The sequence below is a fragment of the Meleagris gallopavo genome, chromosome 13, assembly GCF_000146605.3.
Source record: "Meleagris gallopavo isolate NT-WF06-2002-E0010 breed Aviagen turkey brand Nicholas breeding stock chromosome 13, Turkey_5.1, whole genome shotgun sequence".
Lineage (NCBI taxonomy): Eukaryota > Metazoa > Chordata > Aves > Galliformes > Phasianidae > Meleagris > Meleagris gallopavo.
The window spans coordinates 2,893,607-2,911,275 of NC_015023.2; the positions used below are offsets into that span (position 1 = coordinate 2,893,607).

The 17,669-nt window shown below is 44.4% G+C and overlaps 1 protein-coding gene across 1 annotated transcript; it reads right to left on the reverse strand.

Moving 5' to 3' along the window:
* Positions 1–1,006: 1,006 nt before the first annotated feature.
* Positions 1,007–16,237, reverse strand: SLC7A10 (solute carrier family 7 member 10). The gene is made up of 10 exons (XM_031555428.1): positions 15,732–16,237; positions 11,271–11,422; positions 10,506–10,631; positions 9,176–9,329; positions 7,683–7,806; positions 7,484–7,587; positions 6,295–6,391; positions 3,222–3,371; positions 2,706–2,883; positions 1,007–1,735 (listed from the first exon to the last, which is right to left on the reverse strand). The coding sequence occupies exons 1-10, from the start codon at positions 16,163–16,165 to the stop codon at positions 1,617–1,619; spliced, it is 1,638 nt and encodes a 545-aa protein (XP_031411288.1). The 5' UTR covers positions 16,166–16,237; the 3' UTR covers positions 1,007–1,616.
* Between the last annotated feature and the right edge of the window lie 1,432 nt (positions 16,238–17,669).

Consider the following 17,669-nt stretch of genomic DNA (forward strand, 5'->3'; position numbering starts at 1 on the left):
CAGATGAAATTGTTTCTTAAAATGAAATGAGACATCTTGAAACAGCTTTTGGAGAGTAGTATGTAATTCAAAGATAAGCTCTACCCAGCCCTACTGTTTTAAATTCATCCTTCTGATCTAAAGGCAAACATTTTTTGTTTTAGAGCATTGAAATACAGTCGGGGAAAATTTGAGCCCAAGCTAGTTAGCAACTGTGAGGCAGTGGCTTCTTTAAGTTAGTCTTTGATTGCCTAGGTAGCAGTTATAGGTTTCATACATTTCTATTGGTACCTAAGATGTGTGTGTATACGTACACACAAAGCCACATTTTTCTTTAATTAAATATATATTTTTAACATCTTACGATTAATAGCTTTATAGAGGGAGAAGACTATAAACTGTGTTTCTTTTCAGTGTACCATCTCTAGGCTTGGACAGACATTGACAAATATTTAAAGATAGAAATACTTCTAAATAATGCATTGTACTGGAAAGTCACTTTCCTTGAACTCACCCCATATTTTGAGTCTATTCTTCAATCTTTGTACAATGTATGGTACCTGACAAACTAAGAGATTAATGAACCCCTAATTTTTCTACCAAGGCCGTTAACACAGAGCTGCTTTAAGAATTAAATTCCTGTGGCTGTTGCCAAGGCGACTGAATGTGATAGCTTTTATTTTTCAAAAGTTACAAAAGAACAGGAGCTATTCAAAATGTTGCTTAGAGCTATTCCTGCATTTTGCATTTTCAAAAGATTCTTTGGTGTGAAAGTGGCCATATTGCTACAGCAGCAGATCTCTCTGAATTTATTGAATGTATGAACCAGATTTTTTATATTTTTTTTTAGTGTTTGCTGCAAATAAAATATGCAAAACACTTTCTAAAGAGCATCTGATGTGAGAATGATGTAGACTTGCTGCTTCTCTGAGCACCATTAAAATGAAGACTGTCATCTGACTCATAGCAAAGAGTAGCACTGGGTTTTGTTCCTGGCTTCTTCAAGATCTCCCTGTTGTGCAGGATCTCAAGCAAAAATGTTTCAAAAATGAAGATGTTTGAGGTCTTATCACACCAAATGATGTCTGAATGCTCATGCTGATTTCTTTTGTACAATAACCTAGGGTTGTTCATGTCCCACATGCTTCCCCTGTTCCTTGCAGCCCTGGCTGTGTGGGTGGGACAGCCCCACCAGCTGTCCTACGGAGAAATGATCCTTTGGGCTGTGCCTATGCTGGGGCAGCAGCAGGGTTGCCCCCACGTCTCCTCTCCCCTGGCTTTCTTCATTGTGGTTTTGTGATGGGGAACTTCAGTAATGCTTTTACATGCCCCAATCTCTCAGTCTCAAACAGTCCCTTATGGCTGCTAGAATCAGTATTTCAGAGCTGTAGTTGTGCTGCGTTTCCCCGCTGAGCGAGTGTGCTGCCAAAAAAGAAACAACCAGTACCTTATTTCATATTTTATTTCTGTTTTTTTTTTTCCTTTCTTTTTTCTTAGGGAAAAACTAAAAGCTACAGATGTCATGAAGTGTGTAGCTCACTATTCGCTAAAACTTTTTTTTTTTTTAATTCCAGAAAATCTTTTTGCAAAAATGGGCATGTAAACAAGAAGCCCCCTTGGCCCCAGAGGCTGCTCTGCTATTTCCTTGGGGACTTGTCGCTGGCAGGCAGGTGGCAGTGGGCAGCAGGTTCCTCGGCCGCCCCACCCTGGGGGTACACCACAAAACACAGCTTCTGTCCCCAGCACGTCACCGACTCTGCAGGGAGCAAGGGTGCGGTTAGCACGGGAGGCGGTTAGCACAGTGGCTCAAGCGCTGTGTGACACAGTGCATGACCCAGCGACCATCTTCCCTACAGAGGTCTTGGCCCCTCCGCACCGCCTGCCTTCCCTTTGGCTGCTCACCTCTAGTGAAGTGACACGTCAGTGTTTGCAAAACACAGGTGGATAAAAATTAGGCACCTTTAGGAATGTCCCTTTGCTGCGAGAGCCCTTCGTGCTGCCCAGAGGCACACTGGGCCGTCCCTGAGGTAGTGCCAGTGCCCAGCGGTCGCACTGAGGCTGAGGGAGCTGGGCTGCAGCTGGGCGGGCAGCTGCGCCTGCTCAGGGAAAGTCCTCACCACAGAACAGCTGCAAGCCAAGCGCAGCCCAATCACAAGCAACATGTGCACTGTGATGTGAGGGGAAAAAGCAAGGCTTTCTTGTTATTTGAGTGAGAAATAATTCATTGTCCGTGCAGGGGTTCTGCAGTGCTGCTGGGATGAGAGCAGGGTGAGGGACAGGCAGAGTTCTGTCATTTATTATTCTTTTTGTTTGGTTCGTTTGGTCTCTATGTGCTGTAAGTGATACTCTTGTGCATCTGCTTTTCGCTGAGGCTGTGGTGAGTGAGTTGGAGGATGCACAGGGGCACAAGTGGAAGTGAATATGGCAAGTGATGAAGAAAACAGTTACCTGCACAAACAGCCACAAAAATACATCTGTTACATCCTGTCCAGGGCTCACCTGCAATGTGCCTGTCTGCCTGGTGGCTTGTCATTCCTTCTAATTTAAAACTGAAGTATTTCCACCCATAAGCAGCACCTGGCCTGCTTTGTGTGCGGGTTTGAAGGCTGTGCATGCCAGCAGTGATTGAGCTTGCTGGGATCTCGGCATTGGGGGGGGGGGCTGAGCCCTGCAGGCCACGAGCAGTGGACCCAAAAAGTGCACCAAGCCACTGCAGCAGTGCTTACCTATTAGCCTATTTACACACTTTGGTTTATTTCTCCAGTAGACTCCAAGAAAAAACACAGGCACTCCAGTTAAAATGATAATGAGTCCGACTCCACAGACAACTGGCTCGGAGTATAGGCTGAAGACCAGCAGAAATGCCCAAAATGCCAGGTAAGTGACAGGAATGAGGAGGTTCACCTGGAGGGAGAGAGCAGAGCAGAGCATGACTGCAGAGTGAGGGCAGCGCTGGGCCTGCAGTGAGAGCTGTGGCATCGAGAGCCTCATGGGTTGTGTCCCCTTCCTTCTGCCACTGTCGCTTGCCCAAACTAGCAAGTTTGTTTTTGGAAGCCTTTGTATCCTGTTTTTATACTAGTGGTGCTTTGGGGCATGGTTTGAAACTGAAACTTCACCATTACATTTAAAAGTGAACTGATTTTCCAAAGGAAAAAAAAAACAACTGAAAGGCACAGGGTTTTCATTGGTTCCTCCCATGCCTTTTGCATTGCAGCCGAGAGATTTAGCTTTAACATTTTCACCTTAATAGGTCTGAAGATTTTGGGTTTCTTCCAGCGTAACACGATCAGGCCTATAATTGTCACTCCATAGCAGAGGTAGTTAATAAATGACACATAGTTGATTAGTGTGTACGTGTCTCCGACAAGCATGATGATAAGAGTGGCCAGACACTGTAAAGAAAGAAAGGTGATCTAACGTGAATTATTACTGACAAGATAGCTTAAAAGCAATAAAAACAAGCTAAAAACCTAAAAGCAGTTTAAGCTTAATTCTTCTTGCTTACGGTCCTACTGTGCTGCCTAAGCTGGACACTTCTGTACCTGCTTTCAACGGCTGCACTCCACCAATTTCTGTTTTTAAAACCTTTTGGACTCTACAATGAGGACTTCTGGCAAAGAGAAAGTTGTCTATTATGAGACAAGAGGGGTTTCTTGTAGGCTAATAGTCTGTGATCAGTGCATTACTTTATTGCAGGTGTCCTGTATGTATTATAGAGAATAAAAGCTTTGCCCTTTCTTCCCAGTGGCCTATGGCTCATGCTGCAGATGACTAACATCATTAATTTCTTGAGCATTACTCAGGAAACTGGCAGATGATGGAAATTAACATGTGTAGTTTTGCTTGTTTGTTTATTTCTGAATAGCTCTGTGAAGTTAGGACAGCTGGTTCAGGGTTCATAGGGTTGCTTCTCATATCCTGCCCCATCTGCCCATTGGTATCCCAGGCATGAACTCCACCTCACACTGCATATTCATCCTGCAAACATTGTCTCCTGGTGGCCAAAGCCTGAGGGAAATGAAATGTCCAGATCCCTTTACAGAGCTTTCAGAATTTGGCTCCATGTTACTTCAGGCTCTCTTTTTGCTTATGTCTTCTTTTTCCTTAATTAGCTGTTTTAATAATAAAGGTCTCTAGGGAGGGAGGAGTTCTGTACTACTGGCACCAGTAATTACGCACCACCACAGTCAAATGACCCTTTGGACTTTCCATTCCTCTGTTAAAATCCTCAAAGCTATGTGGAGTTGGGAGTGATTTCAGCATATTGAGCTGTCTCACTATAAAATTCATTTAAAATAGGGCAGTGTTTTTATACCAGTGTGGCATAACACGTTTCCTACTTTCCTCTGGAAGGTGAATGCTGGCAGATACACATCTGCCACTAACAGGTTCTGCACTGAAGGTGCTTGGGGTGATAATGTTTCTTGTGTAGGTGACATGAATGTGTCAGAGCTGCTCACCAAATGGTGTAATTCCTGAGTGGTACTGGGCTGCAGAGGGGTGTGTGTTTCCTCCCCTGTTTGCTATGCCTGACGGCAGCCTGACACACAGTGGTCAGGAGAGCCTGTCACTTCACTGTCTTGCAAAAAACCCAGTCTGTTTATTTTGTATTTAGCTTGGACCCTTCATTTTTGGAAGGATTAGTAAAAATATAGGTCTCACTGGTGATGATAAAAAGGTCTTTCTCTGTGTACAATGAAAGCTTTCTGCATGAAAAAACTAGGTGCAATTCGCTGAGAAAGAAAAGAGAACATGATGTATTAATTAGGATTTCCTGAGGTCTGACCTCATTTGCTATTGTAGCTGCCTACACTATATTATTTTTACATTTCTATTTGTTAAGGAATTAATATTTCATTGCAGTATTTGATATACTCTGAGCTGCATTGAAGTACCTTCAAATGATGAATTGATATGCAGTGTTGGTTCTGTAATTTGCACTATAATTTAAGGGAAATGTTTGGAGCAGACTGAGAGAGAGGCTGACATACGCCTGATTTATCAGGCCTGCTTGGTGCAGGCAGCCTGCTCGTGGTATGGCTATTTCAAAGTGAAACAGCATAGGAACTCAGTATGCTGGTTGAGCTGATGTATTTCTAAGGACAAAGAAGTTCTGCTTTGTCAGCATCAGCAGAGTTCAGCTGCCTGGTGTGAGGCTGGGATGGAGCCAGTGCCTTCTGTTTGCTCAAGGCAGAACAGATGGGCTGTGGGGTTTGCCCCCAGATCCTGTACAGGCAGTGAACGAGATATCTGTGGTCAGGCATTGAGCCCTGGGAATGCCATAAGCCTCAGTTGTGCAGGTATTTTGTCCAGAAAGTGGAATGTGCAGAAGGCTTATCTGATGAAATTATGTCTGGCTGTATTGTGCCAGAATTGCTGTTTGAGCCAGGAGAGTCATGCAAATGTGCATCTTAGTGCATCTTGCATCAAATCCTCATTGTTTTGAAATCAGTGGCAAATCTTCAGTTGGCTTTGATGCAGCCAACATTTTGAGCAGATCCCTTAAGAGAATTCCCCTACTTGGGCTGTGCACTCAGGGACTGCAGCACCAAGGGTCATTTTGCTCTTTAATATCTTCTTTGCCACAAAACATCACATATTCCGTTCATCACATATTCATAAACTCTATTCTTGCTAAAGCTGTGTATTTGTTTCAAATAACGACTTCCATCAGTCATTAGTATCATGGAAATTCACAATGTCTAAGAAAAGGAAAAAGATCTTCCTGCAGGAAAACAGCAGCCTAACCAGCCAAAACCTTCCAACATTCAGAACATTTTCTACTTTTCTTGGGTGGCCCTCTTGTTTGCCTAATGTATTAATTCAGCAGATACTTCATGGAGGGCTGCAGTAATGGCTGATTTACTTTCACAGAAAAGAAATATGAATCAAACAACAGGTCCTCAGAGCACTGCAGCTCATACTTCACAGGATACTTTGCTCACTTTGTGCTCTTCCTGGGTCTTGCCTTGTCTCTGGCTTTGGCAGCAGAGTCTATACTAGCACTGCCACAGTGGGATTAGCAGAGACCACAGGGATTTCCTCCATGTTAAATATTTGCAGAAAGCCAGCAAAATTGGTGAAAAGATCTCATTTTTTCTTAAATGAGGTATCTTTGTTTTTCGACGAAGACACTCTCTACCTCCCCAGTAGGGATGACAACTTAAACTGGGCCAAAATTGCAGCTCGAGTTAGATACCAGGGAATCACTCCAAACTGCAAGGGCAGCTCTCCTTTCCATGAATCAGTATTTCTAAGAGCTTGCCCAGGTCTGAGCAGCGTAAAGAACAATGGGGCAGGGACAACAGAACTTACACAGACGAGCAGGGCAGGGATGGGTGTGCAGTACTTCACATGGATCATGGCAAGCAAGCTTGGCAAGTGGCCTTCTCGGGCACCAGAGAAACATAACCTGCAAATGAGAATAGGAGCACTAATCCACTGCACATAAAACAGCTTTTTCAATATCTAGCTGTACAATGTCTCTAATCTCAACTGCTCTCGTGGGTTTTGGAGTAGAAGGAAGCTGCTCTCTGGCTGCTGGTTTGAAGCTGGGGAGACCATAGCTTGGTTCTCACTTCCACTAGAGATTTGTGAATAACTTGGTGTAAGTTGTTTCATCTAAATCATTCTATGTAGGAGGCCTTTAATGGCTAATGTCATCTGTGAAATCACCTGATCTAAGTTGCCCAGTTATCTCTGAGGATGAGGACTGAAATCTGCCAGTCCCCATCTGCCAGCAGCACTGCCTGCTTATCCATGAACACAGGGAAGCTGTGAGATGATTAGCCATATGTCACTAAAGCACCAAAAATCTCACAGATAATATTTCCAGTGTCAAAAGGGCTTTGGTTAAGGTTTCATGTGCCTTAAGATTTCACTTTTAACATGCATAACGTGTTACACATGCATTTAGATTTGTATCTCATGATAATTGTGGAAGTGCTCAGATAAATAATTTTCCGAAGGTACTTCAGAGTTGGATTGCTTCCTCTAAAAAAAATTCATAACTTTTAAATTGAGTTTAGAAAGGTCAATTAATACAAATAGACTTTGAAGATTCTGGTCCTGCTATCATCAGTGTGCACGCAAAGCATCTGAAAGGAGCTTCTTCATTGCGGGAGTGATGCCTGTAACTGGGAACTGAACCAGGCCCTGCAAATCCTTTTCCAGCATACTTTAGCTTGTAGCTACTGGAACATTATTGATGTAAAATTGCTTTGGTTCCATACTAAAGCTGTGTTTGGCTCTTACTGCGAGTTATTCCACATCTGCAGATGCTTTTAGCAGCTCATAAGGATTATTTTGCAAGAGATTCTGTGATTCAATATTACATTTGCTGATTGAAAAAGAGCAGTTCATAACTGAATGTATCCAACCTGCCCAACAATGATCTCACCATGTTATAACATCCAAAATGTCTAGCTAGCATTTCTTTAGCAAATCAAATTAAAACACCCCTCCCCAAATTAGATAATGTTCATAAAATTGTACTCCATCTAACCTTGATGAGGTAAAAAGGTATCCATTTATTCCTCCAAATGTAGATAGGGCCACTGAGACTGGCATAACCCAGGAAAAATAGCCCAGTAACTTTTCACCAAATGTCTAAAGCAACAGAAGGCAGAGAAACTGAAATACACTGCAAAGCACAGAACTGAAATCAAAGTGTATTTTAGACATCCAGGGAATGGTTTACTTACTACCGCCACAGCGTTGGAGGACAAGAGCTCTTGGGGTGACATGGCAGTGAAATATGCAATGTTGGTGAACGTATACACAAATGTCACCAATGGGATGGATATGAATATGGCACGAGGTAGGTTCCTAATAAAAGAATTAGGAGGATAGATAAGAATTTACAGTCATACACAGCGAGACCACAATAACAGCCTGGGGCACTCAACCAGCTGCGTAGGTTCATCTGCTACAATGCTGTGGTATCTTCCAGGAGTGAATATTTTACTCAGTTGCCAGTTCAGAGCCCTCTTTAGAGGTGGGCAGCTGAACAAATCTCTGTCTAATGCAGTAGTGCACTTTTGTCTCTGTGTTACACTTGGAAAAAAGTTAAAAAACAAACAGAAGAAAAGTAATCTTTGTGACCCTGAGTGGATTTAGTAAAAATTGGAAGATTTTTTTTTGTTACCAAATTAGTTTTTTATATTTTATTTTCCCTTTAGAGGCTGCAAAAATAATATTTAAGTCTATACCCTCCCTTTCCTTTTCATTTCTCAACTGAGGCCATATTTGCCTTATAAAAGTCATAACTTTTCATTGTTCAGGTTTGAAATTGTGGTGACCCATTACAGTGCTGCTGTTTTTGGAAGGAGCACATTGCTGATCTTTCTCTATTCCTGCCAAGGACTCTGGGTGTGCACTTTCCCACTCACTGGTGTGAAGGCCTGCACAGGGCTGCTGGTGAGACGGCAGCTTTCATTCACTCCTAGCCAGGCTGTGCAAGCGCTTGAACTTCTGCTTGTTTAACTGCTGTGTGCGTGGCATGCCCACAAATAGCTGATGCTCCAAGAGCTGCTCTCCACATCCATCGTTCCACTTTGTCATCTCAGAAATTTTGAAACGTTTGAGCTTTGCTTTATTAAAGTAGAATTGTTCTCCCTCTCTCTCCCCCTGCTTGCTGGTGCTCCTTCCCACACATACAGCCCCCAGAGAGCTGACATGGGGCACTCCAGGGGTAGGTCCTGCAGCCGCGCTGTGGTACAGGTGCAGGGCAGGGAGCGCTGCCTGCAGGTCAGGTGCCTTCCCATCTTCTCATTAAGATCTTTGTATAACATCCCCTTTGGGTGAAAAAGCAAAGTGACTTGCAGTAGAACCCAACATGTTTCTGACAAGAGACAGTGATTCTCCCTATAGATATGTGTGATGTCTCATCGGCTAATTTTTTGCTAAGGATGCACTGTATGTTTGGTCAGGGCCACGATGACATTGCTTTGTCTATAGGTCGTTTGAATTGAATTGATACTTTGTACAGTCTGTTTCTAATTTCAGCATGGTGTTTCATTAACTAGCCTGTTTGCATTCCAAACAAAAAGCCTCTCCTTTAGCCACACCAGTCTTATAGGACACACCAGTCATGATATCGCTGCAGCTTATTAAATGAGTTATGTTATCACATGTCTTGAATGTCTCAGCACTTCAAAAAAAAAAAAAAGTGGATGATGTGGAAAGGGATACTTGCCTGCGGGGATCAACCAACTCTTCTGTTACATAGTTCAAGAAGTTCCAGCCGCTAAATGCAAACGACCCTTGAAGGAAAGCTAATGCTAAATGCCCCACAGATGGAGTCATCCAAAAATTGAATGCTTTGCTTGGTGTCAGCTCTTCATAGTTTCCTGCACAGAAAGCACAAGCAAGAGTTTACGCCTTCCCCTGAGGGAAGTGCTGCCCACCAGAGACACCAGGAAATAGGTGAAATTTTGTTTTTTTTCTTTCCTTTTTTTCATTGCTTGATTGGGTTTGAGACTTTGTGCTCTTCATATTCCACAAGTCAGCTCAGGCTAGCACTGCACTCGTGGTGCTCTCTGTGGCAGCGTGTCCTGGGGAGGCAGAGGGCTCTGCACGCACAGGCATTGCTCTACATCTAATTGCCACAATGCTGGCACCACTGCTGCGACGTACTGCTACCTGCCTTTGTGTACACACTGCTGGTGGGCGGTTCTGTGATGGGGTAAACTCCTGTCTGTTCCTAATGCTGTTTACTTTTGCAAGAACTTGATTTTGTTTAGTAGAACTACTGGAAAAATATCTATGGGGCTGGAAGATTTATCAAGACTGTGGGACTGTTATCACTGAGAAATAGTCCTGCTCTCTAAATGCCCTATTTCATCTTTCTATGCATGACTCATCATAGACATAATAAAAATGTCACGAGCCTTTTGTGCTCTCTGCTTTCCATTAAGTTGGTGATTCAGTCAGACATTTTTACGTCTTAAGAAGGTGGCATTTTGTAGTTCTCAATCTTACAAGTGGCTTTTTGTAGGAAACCAGACTGTGCCCAAAATGAATTTGGCATCTTTCTGAACTGGGCCCAGCACTGCTTATCAGTTTGCACTCAGAGCACTTTAAAATTTAAAGACCATGCAACGAATCATACATTTTCTGTAACCACTCTAAAATACCTTCAGATGCACTTCCCCTTTATCAAAACCAACAGCGCAGGACAGAAAGGAATATGTTTAGGGAAGATACAGCTCATTTCTCTGTATTGCCATCATTTTCGTATATGTTTGTCACACAGAGGATAAACCTCCAGTGCACCTGTGCCAGGAATAAATTCCTCAACAGCACCCAAGACAAATGCTTTTCCACTGGGACACACAGCTGCTGTGTGGGATGTCATTCTTCATCTCCTTCCAGCCCAGAGAGCACTCGCAGCAACCAGAGCCCAATCAGCAGCACAGAGACTGCTCCACAGCCCTGCAGTCCCTTTGGGTTGCTTTTTAAGGAAGGTGAGAGAAGCAAGTGTAGCAACAGTACCATACCCGTGTTGGAGCTGTCTCACAGAGTACCTTTAAAGATCTGTATGAAGCCCACAGTAATGATAAGGGCCAAGGCTAAGAGTTTTCCTGCTGTAAATATATCCTGAATGCGTGTTGCCCATCGGACGCTGGAGCTGTTCACCCAGGTCAGGAGTACTGGAGAGCAAAAGACTGAATTCAGTGAAATGAAATTATGTTTATTTAAGAACACACACAGCGCTGTAAAACATTGACTGCTGCATAGTTCCTGCGTGGCCATAATCGAAGAGAGGAGGGGACTGGCCTTGCCCTATGAGGTGCCCAGCTGCAGAGGAGCACCCATCACAGCTCTCCTCCTTGGGGCTCTGCTGCCTGGCTTCTCCAGCTCGAAGGGCTGTGCTTGCTCAGAATCTCAATCTGCTACCTGAACTGGGGTTTCAGCCTCCTTATGGGACACAGAGAATGTCTTCTTTCCCCGTGGCTCTGCTCCAGTCCCACCAGCTCTGTAAGTAATGAATGCAAAGCCAGTGGTGGTATGCACTTCATACATGCCTGCATTTGGGAATGTTAAAAGATGAGGAGGGCTTCAGGCAGCGGTAGGAAACCTGCTCTGGGTGAGCTCATCTGCCACCGCTGCCCAGGGATGAGCTGCAGCCTGCTGTGCTCCCTGCAGGCAGGTAGGGAGGGACTGGCCACCCCAGTGTGCAGGGCACACTCCTGCCTGCCTCTTGGGTTTTGGGGCCATCAGCCCAGCCTTGCTGAGTGATCCTTTGCAAAATGAGACAAGCTTTGTGTGCACGAGAAGCAAATACTCACGTAAACACACCATGGAGAGGATCCTAGAGGCATTATAGGGGGGAATACAGTTAGGGAACACGGGCTGCAGGACATAGTTTGAGAAGGTCAGCGAGATGACAGCCAGACTCGTAGGGTACATAATAAGCACTGCACTCCAGAGCAGCAGAAACCTGAGAACACAAGAAAAAGCACAAGAAAGCTGGGCTAGGTGTGCTGGAGGAGAGTAATACACAATCAGCTGTGCTGCACTTTGGAAAATATCCAAGACATTGGGGTCAAGAGCTGTAATCTCAGTCATAGCCAGCAGTCACCCACTGTTGCTTTTCCTCATCCCTTTTCCCATGTTCCCAAGCACAATCTGGATTTCAATTTAAACATTTCTAAGTGAAATGCAGTTTAGGAATGTATCAAACAGTAAGGATTACAAGCATTGGGTACTCTGCTTTAGCCACTGTCAGAAATGACATTTCCAAATAAAACAGCATAATTTCTGGATTATGCTGTGCTGCTCTCTTAAGGGGGCTGCTCACTCCCAGCATGCGTGCCTGCCTGCTGCCAGCCCCTTAAATTCAGCAGGGCTGGGATGTCCTTCCTGGTGCAGCTGCCCTGGATGCTAGCACTACTCCTGGTGCTCCTTGGCCATGGTGGTGAGTGCTTCTCAATACCTTCTTTGCCTTGCCTTGTTGTTTCTGAGAAGTATGGGGCAATCTGATGCTTTCCTTTCCTTATTGATTACAAGGAGTTAATTCAGTAAAAATTGCCATGGTGCAAACGTTCCCCAAATATCAGTACTGTTTGTTAAAGCCCAGTGCGTGTGTGTGAGACTCCTTTTTTGTTCTTAATGCTTTCTGTCATGGTTCAGAGTGGTTTTCTCTAGTAACTGGCTTGGCCATGCTATGCTGAAGGTGATGTTTCTGGGCTGGGACTGCTCCACAGATTCTGCTCACCTAGCTGGACACTGGGGACTCAGTAAGTCTTAAAGGCCAATACGGTCATTTGTACTATTATTCTGGGGGTGCTGGGTGAGTGTGAGGTCAGTGTGATTGCCCTGGAACAAGCCCTGCTGTGTGTTCCCCTGGGGAACAGGTGATGGGTTTTCTGGGCAGAACCCCCTGGTTCCTCCCTCTCAGCTTGTCTTCTCCAATGTGCTTTGTGTAGACCACAGAAATGAATCCAATTAAAAATATTCAGTGGGAAGAATGACTCTGAAAACTATTTCAGGCGAAATTGGCACTTGCTTCTATGTTGCAATATAAAGTGCATTAAAGTTGGTAGCTGCTAGAATATGTTTTAATGGGATTGTGAATAATTTAACAGATTTCTGACAGTCAATTTGTTTCATGCTGAATTGAAATACATGCAGGGCTGGTCACACCAATTAAATTAAATGCAGAATTTTAACAGAGGGTCGCAAAGTAATGCTGTCAAACAGAGGGCTGAGAAGAGATAGTATTAAAATAAAAGGAAGCCTGACTAAGACGTAGGCCCCGTGTTGTCTTATTTTTAGGTAAATCTTGCACAAAGCCTAATTTTGAGAAAGAGCTATTGTTGCTGGTTGCTCAGATCACATCGGTGCTGGGGCAGCACTGCTGTGACCTTGCTTTGTTCTTGTGGCTCAGCCCAGGTGCCTGCAGGCATGGCACATCCGTCTGTCTGGGGATGTCTGTCCTTGTGCTGTGCTGGTGGCAGGACGTGCTGTGTGCTATGGCTGATGGGCAGGAACAGGTCCTGATGCATTACCCAACCCTCTGGGCCCACTAAGTAACTGCTGCTTTTCAAGTACCACCTTTTAGTTGAATACTGTACAGGAAGAATTAAGAACAGGATTTCCCCAGCAAAAGACATCTCTTTTAGATCTGCTGTAATGAAGTACCGCAGTTTTGTCTGCAGGAGGTCTCAGCCCTAACTGCTGGATGCCCTTACCAGCAAAGTGCACCCAGCCTGAGGAGCTGGCTTGCAGGCTGTGCTTCTGTCAGGGCAATTCCCAGGGGCATGCAGAGGTGCTGGGAGCACAAAGCCCATTTCAGGCCAGGAAATGCCATGGCACCTGCAGGGTGATCTGGCCAGGCTGTTCAAATGGAGAGGGTGGAATTACTGCTCCCCAGGACTGTGTTCTCACACCTGCGGGTTTGGAGGCTGAACCCTTTTTGATGAGCTTTACCAATTACTCATTTACTGAACTCTGAGAACCTGAGAAGTTCTGTCTTCTCTCCCTGCTGACTGACAAGCTGCCAGGTCTTTAGAAAAAGGCCCAAGAGCTGAATGTACAGAAAAAGGCAGATGTATCTGTTCTTGTGATTCTTCTGTTGGTGCTCAGGAAGTAGGAGTGCTTCAGTTTGCATGGGAAATCCGAGCTGCTGTGTGCAGCTGTGGGCTGGTGAGCAGCTCCTGCTTTGCATCTCTGAGCCAGTCCTGCTCTGCTGTGAGCTGCTGTGCAATCTGAGGGCCTCTGCTGTGCTGCACCTTCAGTCTGAGCAGTGACCACTGAACTTAATGACTGTCCTCCCATCAGTTTGGATGTGCGTTAAACAATGTTTCTAGATGTATTTTTTCCCTCATTTTACTAACACTCTGCAATAAGTGACAATTTGTTGTGGGATTTTTAGAAAGGTGTGGCATTCACGTGCAAGTGCAAATCACTCCTGCACCAAAAACTGGATTTTATGCTGACATTTCTGCATTCTAATTATCTTACTTGTGGAAAGGAGTGAGCAGCATGGATTGATCTGGATCTCCAACAGTCCTGTGCAACCACGCTTTCAAATACATATTTGGGATGTGCTTGTGCTCCCCAAATGATGTCACACTAAATATAAAATATGGAATCAGAGCAGCCAATGAAAATGAAGTCCGAGTGTACTGTACTTGGGTGTCATTAACAAAGAAAAACAGTTTGAAATGGAAACTCTTATTCACACCATTTGATCACAGGAGAAGCTGAGTAGGCTTATGAGAGCTTGAGGTAGTTTGATCATTTTTAATATTATCCTAAGTTACTTGGAAACTTCAGATTTTGACAACAACAAAAGAAATACAGAAAGTTTTACTTGCAATTTGAATCAATATTTATCAAAGCTTTGGGATAGAGTTCTTTGCTGACTTCAACACATAGTGATTTTATAGTAAGGACATATATTCAGTTATCAAGCAGCACTGGTAAAAGCTATACTGGTTGTATTTATCAAAAATACACAGAAATAGTGGCTTTTCCATGTAGCTTGATGTACTTGTTTTCTTCTGCAGAGATGTGTAGTAAGCTTATTTACTACTTTGGGTAGAGTTCTTTTTATGACCTGTAAGTATATATGTGTGTAAATGAACTGTGCTCAGTCATGCTGCTTCAGCAGCAGCATGTGGAGGGTTCCCTGCACCTCATTTGCTCATGTACAAGTGCTATTTAGGACCAAGATGACTTCTAACAGAAACTAAAAGCAGAAAGCCTGGCAGCAGCTGAGGTCTCTGTGAGAATAGTCCTCTCTTGTCTTGTCCTCCTCCTCTGGAAGGCTGACCTGAGGGCAGCCCTGCTATGTTTTGACTCTTTCCCATTGTCTCTGGGTCTTCATTCTGTTCTTCCAAAGGTGTTCCTGGACTTTCCTATTACTCAAGGGCCATGCTGCCCCCGAGCTGCCGTCCTGCCCCAGAGGCAGGTGCTGCAGCTGTATCCCTTCTGCAGAACCATTTCAGATGCAGTTATTGTATTTAATTTTTTGTAAACAAGGCACCTACACACTGCATGGACTCTTTGCTCACAAATTAATGAACTGGAAACAAGGTTCTGGTGCTCCTCTGCCAAGCTGTGAGTACAGGTGGGGAATCTAATTTTGCTTGTTGAATATACAATGAAACACACAGTAAAATATAAAGGATGACCTCTTCTCACTTCTCTCTTCTTCCCATAGCCCCACTACTCTGAGCTGTATATTTGAAGAGAAACCATTTCCTGATTTCTCTTTTGCATCCCTCCATTGCATTTACATGGCTGGTTGCTTTGTACAGCTGCAGCTGAGGAAGCGGAGCTGCAAGCTGGACCTGAGCCTGGGACGCTTCTGTGGGCAGACTTCTTCCCCAAGCAACTTTCTGAATTCTGCTGCAGGAAGGTCTTGCAACATAATGCCATAGAAATATTTGCTGCCTTCTGCACCAATAATTAATGGAGGGCTTTGGGTTATGGGGAGCAGCCCCAGACTGACATCCCTCAAACACTCTGTGCTGCCATACTGCTTGCACGCATGAACGTCATGTGGACATGCCATTGATTTTTATTGAGTTGGAGAGGAAAGTGAAAGCATCCTGCAGTCTGAAGGCAGAACTGGTAGTGCCACAAAGGGGCAAGTTGGTATTTTGAGTGAGAACAGAAGGGGTGACTTTGCAAAAGCAGATTATTTATGAATATTCTGTTTCTTCTAAGTCGGCTGTCTTTTCCTCACAGTACTGAATGTAAGCATGTATTCCAGTGACTCTGAGGAGGTGTGTACTTACCCAGCTAGCCCACCAAAGATCTCTGTGACGTAGGAATAGTCCCCTCCTGATTTGGGGATGGTAACTCCCAGCTCAGCGTAACACAGAGATCCCAGGGCAGCGACCCCGCCGCCGAGCACCCAAATAATGAGAGCCAGTCCCACCGAGCCAGTGTGCTCCAAAACTCCTTTCGGTGATATAAAGATCCCAGAACCAATGATGTTACCTGAAAGGGACAGAAAATTTGCAGTGGGATAAGTGAATGAGAAATTAACTTTATTTTTTAAAAGCAAATAAATCCAGCCTGTTCCCCTGCCCTGTCCCAGCCCTTCCTCACCAGGTTTTGCTTGCTTATATTTTATCTGATTAAGCCCCAGGGAAAGTCGCCACTGATCGGAAATCAAGCAGGTTAAGCACTTGGATCTGCTGAGGCACTTCAAGGATCTGTTGAACATCTATTTTTAGAACTTGTGGTTTTGTGGTGTGAGTTTGGGCTGCTTGAAAAGCTGCCTGCTGTCACTTCTCATGACCAATTTTTTGATTGAAAGGAGTTAAAACATGTCTGTGATAAAGATTTTAAGATGACAGTTAAAGATGAGGGTTCAGAGGCTTAACAAAAAAAAAAAAAAAAAGTTGGGTTATTTGTAATTTAGGGGCTGAGATTGAAGATTGTGCTTGGAAAAGTCACTTAGAAGTCTGGAAATATTACAAATCTATTGACATTTTGTATTTGCAGCACATATGCTGTATAGACATTGCCCTCAGATTTTAAGGGGATCTGGTGGTGTGACAGCAACATGGGACAATGTGGGCTCTGTCCTTCTAGTTCTGTGCAGTCAATTGTGAGCTGAGGGAGTGCTGGCTGGAGCTTACTAAGTTTGCTTCCTCCTCTCTGCTTTATAAGTGGTTCTCAGCTCACAGTGGATATTGCATTCCATAAGTGCATCCAGCTATTCCAAATTTTGCTGTATTTGGTGTCAGTTTTCTCCTTGCATTTCTGCAAGTAGTTCAGAGAGTGCAGCTCTCCCAGCTGGTTGTGCTTGTATGTAGCCATGGGTTTGGACAGTGTGCTGAGGCAGACACTCTATCTGTGGTTTGAAATGAAATTAGGGTAGAAAATAGACATCTCCTGCCACTGATAAGCAGATGGCTGCTTCCTGGAAAGAGTGGGAGGTGGGTGCAGCTGCTGGGAGCTCTGCAGCCAGCATAGTCCTGCTGGAGAACCCGGAGGGCTCCAGGCTTCCAGGGGCAAAGAGCTGCTGTTGTGTGAGGGTTTCACCACAGGTAAACCATTCCTTGAGTATTAAAGTGTCAGCGTAGCCCTGAAACAGTGCACCAGAGAATCCAACTGCAGTAATACACGAATCACCTAAGATACATTCTTGGGATGATGCTGCTGGGCACTTGCTGTACCTTTCCTCTCAGCTGAGGTGTCAGCTTGTGGAAGGGCACTGCTCCTTGTGCTTCTCTTTTCAATGTTTTAATTGAATGCAGTTACAAAATGCTCCCAGGCAGCTGGAAGGAGCATTGTCCCAGCACAGCAATAAGGAAACAGTGGTGCAGATTAAAGAAACTGGTGCAGACACTCTACAAGTTGCAAAATCACTTTAAAAAGTGATGCTGACCAAACTTCTTCCCAACTTTTCATTTTAATCATTAAGCTTTGATACCCCTGTGCACTCATAAAAGAGTCCTTTTGTGGACAGAGGAAGATCACAATCATCTTCTCTTTAGATGAAAGCTGATGGTTGCAGTTGCCACTTGAAGAAATACACGAAATGTTACCAAACTTTGATTTAAACAGCAAAGTGAACCCCCCCATCCGGCTCCAGGGAGGGGTTGAGATGCAAGTCTGCCCCTTTGTGCCATGGGTTGTGTACAGAGAGACGGGGGTAGATAGGACAGCCTGGGAAGGAGCAGGGAGATGTATGAGGGAAATGCAACACCCAGCTTTTCCTG